At 30.5% G+C, this 8,324-nt stretch overlaps 1 protein-coding gene across 1 annotated transcript; it reads right to left on the reverse strand.

Annotated features, from left to right (window-relative positions):
* Positions 1-517: 517 nt before the first annotated feature.
* LOC18052469 (tryptophan synthase beta chain 1) lies at positions 518-2,982 on the reverse strand. The gene is made up of 5 exons (XM_006449012.2): positions 2,522-2,982; positions 1,968-2,324; positions 1,434-1,867; positions 908-1,002; positions 518-806 (listed from the first exon to the last, which is right to left on the reverse strand). Exons 1-5 carry the CDS (start codon positions 2,813-2,815, stop codon positions 628-630), a joined length of 1,359 nt encoding a protein of 452 aa, XP_006449075.1. The 5' UTR covers positions 2,816-2,982; the 3' UTR covers positions 518-627.
* Positions 2,983-8,324: the final 5,342 nt, after the last annotated feature.

Consider the following 8,324-nt stretch of genomic DNA (forward strand, 5'->3'; position numbering starts at 1 on the left):
ATAATATAATCTTAATTTTCATATATAAATTTATTATTAAGTTAATATTTAAAATATTTTATTAGTTTAATAAAAAAATTAGTTTTTAAATTGTAATTATAATATTAATATTGTAAATCAAAAAAATTTAGGTGCTATATTTATAATTAAATTGATTTTATTTTCCCCATTTTATGAGTTTTTATTTTATAATTGATATTAGTTTAATTAAATTATAATTAATAAATAAATAATTTTTATTTATTGTAATATAATTTTGATAATAAAATTATTGTTCAAATTCAATCAAATCATGAACTACCAAATAAGATACTAAATATAATCCAACACAATCTTATTCTATCATATCTTATCATGGTCCATCGTCCTCTACTATTTGTGTAATATGTGTAACAAATAGATCTTATAATTGCATTTTCTATCAAATCAAATATCAACAAGTGCAATAATAGCTTTGGCGATTGTGGCTCGGATTGGATCGAAAAATTTAGACATTAAATTAAAATATGCACAAAAGTGAGGAAAATAGGTCTTAAATAGATTTCTCGGGTTGGTGCTAAATTGACTGGAACCCGTAAATATTGTGGTCACCACTTCTTCGATCCATTACAATTTCTACGTCGATTATTATTGATTGTATCTGTAATTGACGACCGTGTCGACGTCCTTATCCCCACCTCCACTACAGTTGACAACAACTTTTGCACCATTAGGTAAAGTAGGGCAAAGTTTCTCTAGAAATGCCAATGCATGAGATGCCTCAAGGGCCGGAAATATGCCTTCTAATCTGCACAGCCGTTGATACGCTGCCAAAAGACACCAAATCGAAATAAACCATCAATTTTGATTACTAATTAATGTCTAATTAATAAAAAAGTAGTAACATTTGAATCACAGGCTGGAGTACCTTGGACAGCTTCTTGGTCAGTCGCAGTGTAGAACTCCGCACGCCCAGTGTCCTTAAGAAAGCTTATCTCCGGGCCAACTCCTGGATACTCTAGCCTGTGTGCATTGAATTTCCAATTAGCCTTAAATCATTTATGAATAACAATATAATATTAGCTAAGCATAAATATAATGATTGAAAGATCTTAATTAATGTTATATTTGTTTTGTATTATGGTCGGATAACTATAACTTAAAAGATATATCACGAAAATATTTAGTAAACGTTGTATCTGTTGTGATTTAAAAATAAAATTAATTTTATCTTATGAAAAATTTATAATATCTTTACCATTTTTGTTAAAAATATTATATAAAAGTAATTTTTACCGTCTAATATTAATATTTATTTCATAATTGTAATTTTTTTAAAAGTCATATCATCTTAATACCAAACAAATCCTTAATTATAATGATTAGCTCCCGTCCCCAACTAGTACTGCGAGAAACTTAAAGCATAGAAAATGCAAGACGCTCAAGACACTTACCCCACCCCGACAGAATGAGTCCCCAAGATGTGGCCTTCTTCATCTTGCAACAAGTAGCTCATGGCTCCATGATAAACGCCCACTTCCCCTTTAGCCAGAGTTGCAGCGTGTTTGCCGCTGTCCAAGCCAAATCCAGCAGCCTCCACTCCAATCAATCTCACATCTTTATCGTTTATGAATTCATGAAACAAACCCAACGCATTTGATCCACTGCCCACACAAGCCAGCAATACATCAGGCTTGCCTCCCCATTTTTCCATTGCTTGTTTTCTCGTTTCTTTGCCTATGATTGATTGAAATTCTCGTACCATTATCGGACACGGGTGAGGCCCCACCACCGTACCCGTTAAATAATAGCTTTTTTCTAAGTTCCCCACCCAATTTCTGATAGCCTCTGAGCTTGCTTCTTTGAAACTTCCATCCACAGCTTTAACCTAATTAAGTCAAATTAACATTTAACAAATTTATTGACCAATTAACTTATAATTAATTATAAAGATTAATTAATCAAAAAAGTAATCGAAAGGTACGTACCTGAGCTCCTAGTAGCTTCATTAGGAGCACTTTAGAGGATTGTTTCTCCATATCAGCGGTGCCCATGAACACAGTACAGTCCAAAGACAGTTTTGCGCATGCAGCAGCTGTAGCGACGCCATGCTGTCCAGCACCGGTGGCCGCCACAACACTTTTCCGGCCCATGCGCTTGGCTATCATTGCCTGTGCTATGGCGTTGTTGATCTTGTGTGCACCCACATGGTTGAGATCTTCTCTTTTCAGATAAATCTCTGGCCCTTCTCCCTTTTCGTTCCTGTAATGATCTGTCAGCCTCTCAGCAAAATAAAGAGGCGTCTCCCGTCCTACATAGTCTCTTAATGCAGTCGACAGCTCCTCCTATTTTATAGATATATATCACAAAACAAATTGAAATAATAATTAAAATTAAACAATTAATTTAATTAATGATCTTGCAAGCTAGCAAGCTAGCTAGCTAGCTAGCTATATGTATACAATAATTTAACATGCATATATATTCATGTCAAATTAATCAATCATTAATTATATAGTAAGTAAAACAAAGATGACACTACCTGAAACTTAGTATCCTGCAAAACAAAGTTGAATTCAGCTTCAAGTAGGCTCAAACAAGTGATTAGTGTCTCAGGCACAAACTTTCCTCCAAATCTCCCAAATTTTCCTGGATTGAGTTTCCGGTACTCACGATGATCATGATCAGTTTTAGGTAATAAGCTCTTTATCAAAGGCTTTCTCATAATGAGACTCGAGGTCGAGTACTTTTGTAAAGAGCAGTATGTGAATCGCGTTCGTGTAATAGATAATTTGTGAGGAAGCTGAAAACTTATGTTGTTGCAAACAATATCCATGTTAGTGGGCGCAAAAACACTTCTCTGTATGCAGTATGTGTGGCGATTAAGAGACGATTTTGGCTTGTGATATCTTTAAACACTCACACACCTATACATATACATAAAAACGTTATGCTGTTTTGCTGTGGCTGTTTAATTTAATCACGGAGTCTTTGTGATTTATATATCCTTGAGTGAGATATCGAAAGAGAACGAGAAGGAAAAAAAGAAAAAGAAAAAAAGAAACGTGTTTCACGTGTATATTATGCCACTAATTTAATATAAATAGTAATATAAAAATATCATATTGCAATATAATCCATGCTACAATAAACATATACTATCGAAAGAGAACGAGAAGGAAAAAGAAAAAAAAAAAGAAACGTGTTTCATGTGTATATTATGCCACTAATTTAATATAAATAGTAATATAAAAATATCATATTGCAATATAATCCGTTCTACAATAAACATATACTATCAGTCTAATTCAGCACAAAAGTACCAAATGCCCTAACCCCTTATTTCTCAGCAAAGAATGAAAGAAAAATGACCAGTGTTCCTTGGTTATCTGAGACTTCCCATCTGAAGATGCTAAACTAACACAAGTCTTCTTTAGAAATAAGTAAGATTTGAATTTCAATCTCAATATATTTTGATATTACGGATCTTGTTAATTGAAAAATAAATTAACACTCACATTTCTTTCATTTTAGATATATTAAGTTTGAGTAATTTTATAAAGTAATAGACAAGATAAAAGATAAAAACAATATAAATTTTAATACACTACATGACAAAATACAATATTTGTCTCTTATCTTATTAGAGTAAGAAACTCATTTATTGTAAATTACTATATTAACTTTTACCTTGATTTTTTTTTCCTACTTTAAAGTTTAGTATGGAAAAAATGATAAAAACCCTATGTTATTTTAGTAACTAATTTTCGAAAGCTAAATTTTGATTGTTAGGGTCAGCACGTGAACAATACAAGCCATCATAAGAGAGAACATAATTATCTTTTTCCTGGCTAAGGATAAGGAGCCAATAAAAAGAGAGATTCTCTAGCCATGCAATGAGAAAAGACCACATCAGCTGTCCTTTTCTACTCCCTAAAAACCAATAGGATTACAAGGTTGAAATGATGCCACGTGCCTAGCTATAGAGGCACAAAAAGCTCTTAAAGGAGGCCAATCATTAAATGAATGTCGTGTCTAAAACTACCAAAATATCCTTAGTGCACACTCTATAATAGCTTAAAATTTTCTCTTAAAAGTGGGAGTTCCTTGATTATTCAAGTACGAGGATCATCTTTTTCTTCCCAAGAGCTTGAACACCATTGCAAAAGTTTCAAAGTCCCTTAGACCTTGAGGCCACCACCCTATCATCCAAAATCTTACTTTAAATCTCTAGCTCTATCTAACCTTAGACCTTTTTTTTAAGACTTGATTTCTTGAAATACTATTTTATCTTCTTCTCCCTCCATTTTTATACCTTTATGGAAGATCTTGGCCACCTCATCTCTCAAATAAGCTCATCTATTACTCTTCTTTTAGAAAACTCTCTAATCTTTATAAGACCCACATTTCCCTCATGTTATTGTCTACCATAAACAACCTTTAATAAGTTTTTTTTGATATTGTAAAATAAATCATGTAATACTCCGCATACATAGTGGATTGGAAATTATTACTCCGGTAGATGTAGGCCAAAAGGCCGAATCACATATAATATTGTGTGTTCTTTATTCTTATACTTATGTTCTTCATATTATGATGATTTTGATACCCATAACACATTTCATATATGAGCTCACCTAAGTTATCTTGCAAGCTCTATTAAGGTCCTTGAATAAGCTCTCTATAGCTATCATTGAATTCGTTAGAGCTCTCCATGTCAACTCTCTAAATTAACTCCACAAAACTCTTCATATTACTCCAAAATCAAAACACCTCAGTTCATCACTCAAATCACCTCAGCTCACCTCCCAAATCACTTCAACTATACCTCCCACCCTAAACTCAAAACAATACGTCTAAACTCAAACATAACACAATCTCCCCTCAAATATAAAGTTATTTGTTTAAATTGAATTTGAACTGGATCCGATGAAAACAACCACTTAATGGCTCAAATGGGATCTTAGAAAAAATTTGGTTAAAACAATCTCTTTTTTAAATAAGCAATAAAAAATTGGTAATTCAATAATTGCCTTTAGGTAAAAGATCGTTTATTCCTTATATTATGATATTAGTGTTTGTTTAGCCCTTATATTTTTTAAAATAGCTCAAAACATCCTTCTCATAAAACTATTGTAACCCTTGTCATTGCTTTTAGCTTCTTTTGACTTGCTTTTACAATATTATCCTCTTACAATAATGTTTCTTTTTTTTCTTTGGACATTAATAAAGAAAAAAATAAATTGCCAATTTAACCCCAAAAATAAAATTAAAACAAAAAATATATATTAATTTTTTTGGAAGCTCATGTATGTCCAAAAAATTAATATTGTAAAAAAATTAAATTATTAATCCTCAGCATAGTGTATTACAAAGATTAAAATATATTCTATTTATTTCTATTTTATTTTGGGGGTTAAATTCGTGATTTAATTTTCTCTTTATTAAGTCCAAAAAAATTATTATAAAAATGTAATATTATAAAAGGAAGTAAAAACAAAAAACAAAAAGTAACAGTAGAGTGTCAACAATATTAATGGCAGGGATGTTTGAGCTTTTACTCATCTCCTTCTTACCATAATGTGGTCACGTGATCTAGTCTTTTCAATCTATTAGTAATCAAGATCTTTACTCTGGACACAAACATGATTTGTGTATAGCCTAATCTTCTTCCCTTTTTTTCCCCCTCATTTTGTTGCGAAAGAAATTTGAACTTCAAAGTTTAAACGTCTTGTACCACTTTAAAATCTTATTACTAGTAAAATCAACTAAATAGTAGGAATATTTGCTTTATCTTTTTAAGTCGATGATGATTTCAAAATTTTGCATGCTTATTCATTTTTTTTTTATTTTGCAATTAATTGTTACTCATATTCTCTTGATTATATTAATGGTTCATTTACTAATTGGTAACCAGAATTGACTGAAATCAGAATGTGTTAGATTGAGAATAAGGAATGAAAATCAGAATAAGATGTTTACTTGAGTTGAAGGAATTGGAATTGGAATGGATTCGATTATCATTTATGTGTTTATTTTGTCTTGGTATCAAAATGTATTGTTACAAGTTATTTAAAAAGAAAAAAGAAAAAAAAGAATAATAAAACAATAATGACAACAATAGTATTAATAATAATAGCCATCATCATCAATGATTGGCAACAGCGGCGATGGAATCAATGGGCTTTTGTTGTTCCTGGTTTGTTTGTGACGGCATTGATAATTGCTGCTATTCGTTCGACGTTTTTGGCGCGATCAACAAGCGGTTGAAGATCTATTACTATTGCTAGTGATGGCCAAGGACGGCGATATGATTCTGGTAGGTGCTACATGATATCAACGATTGTTGATGGTGAATCGGTTTGGGAATTTGGGTTTTCTTATTTTTAATTTTTGTTAGATTTAAATTTGATGACAAAATTAACAATTTTCAAAACTGCTTGGGGTATAACAGTTTGTACAAAGAATGAAAAGCTTGATTCCTACCCTCAAATCAAGTTTCTATTTTTTAATCCTGAAAATATTTGAATCTCATATGTTCCATTCTCATTATCATTTCTATTTACTAATATATACCATCCATTATTTTCATTCTAAGTTTGATAAGAGAACATGATTAGGAGCTCCTAATGACAATATAGGTAGTGTTTACACTTTGGATTAGAGTGAGAATCACGAGGAGTGGAAATCCTGAGATTGAGAATGTGGAGTGGGAGTGAGAGTGAGAGTGAGAGTATGTTGTTTACTTACACTAGAAGGAGAGTATGAAATTAGAATAAGAATCAGAATCCAATTTATGTGTTTACTTTGTCTTGAATTTGAAGTAAATGGTTTCAAATTATAATTTTACTTTTATTTAAACAATTGTAGTTTCTAATTACAAAATTAATAAAAAAATTGAAAAATAAAATATTATATTTGTAAATTGATAATAATTATTAATATTCTTAATTATGTAAATCATAATTTTTTATTAGTTTTAGTTTTAATTATGTATATTAAAAACTATTGATAAGAGTAACACAAATGAAACATTATTATTAATAATATAGTACAAAATTAATATTTTCTTAGGATAAATTATTTATTACTATTAATTATTAATATTAAATAAATACAACACTATTATTTTTAAATAAATATAAGAATATTATATCTTCAAATAAAGATAGTATATAATAATATTATTAATTCTCTATCAATATAACAATATAATTTTTAAGTAATTTTAACTTAAAATCATTATTATTTTTAATTAAATATAATAATATTATATTTAAATAATTTAAATATTATTATATTATTATTATTAAAAACAATAATATTACTTAAATAAATATGATATAATTTATTTTATTTTATTAAATATAATTATATTAAATTAAAAAAAAATAATTAAAAAAAAAGAAATAAGAGTGAGACTCCATGAAAATGAGAATTCTATTTTCCTATTTAAAAACATCTACCATCACTATCACATATTATCTTCAGGGAGGGCCTAAGTTACGTTACGTAACTTATCGTCTACCTTATCTTCAACAACAAAACTTTGAACGTTTTAGTTGGAATTCGTACATACATTTAATGTAACATCGTATTCTGTTATCAGCAATGCCTTTCACGTGATTAACTTTTTTGAGAAATTAGATGTCATCAATCAACTTTTTTGTTGTTAAATTCGGAGCTGGCTAAGTTATAGATTCTGTAACATACAGATCCAACTTAGCCAGCTCCTGATTGGTTAGCTAGCTACCAAACAAAAACAATTGCATACTTTTTCTCTATATGGAGGACAGGTGTGGTGCATGCATTGGGTGCGTATTTTACAGAATCTGTAGACAGGTCCGTTAAATTCTCATGGAAGTTTCATTTGTTGCAATGTGACAACAGTACGCACTATAGCTAGATGCTGAATGTCAACGTAGCAAGAACAAAATACAACACGTGTTTGTCAGAAAGACAAAGTAATTTGTAAAGTTTCAACACGTTTTTTCTTTTTCTTTTTTTTGAAATCTCGTACATGTGAATGATATTTTTTCTTCTTCTTATCACTATCATTATCATTTTTTTTGGTCCACAATTTTTGTGGTCTTTATTCACTTTTAGCAAGAATCCGTTTGTTCTGATTTCACGCGGGGTGGAGGGTGTGACCACTCGGCCTATCGGCCGGGTGGGCCGCTGGCGTTGGGTGTTGCTCTCACAGTGTTTCCCCGCCCCTTTGTAATGATCACTCCTAAGGAAGACTTAATATCTCCTGCCCCAATTATATAATTAGGTTTGGGTGTAGTGGAGCAATTTGAAAAGAATATAAAACTATTAAAATCTCAACCGTATATTACTATAAA

The sequence above is a fragment of the Citrus clementina genome, unplaced genomic scaffold (assembly GCF_000493195.1).
Source record: "Citrus clementina cultivar Clemenules unplaced genomic scaffold, Citrus_clementina_v1.0 scaffold_2, whole genome shotgun sequence".
In the NCBI taxonomy this organism is placed as follows: Eukaryota; Viridiplantae; Streptophyta; class Magnoliopsida; order Sapindales; family Rutaceae; genus Citrus; species Citrus x clementina.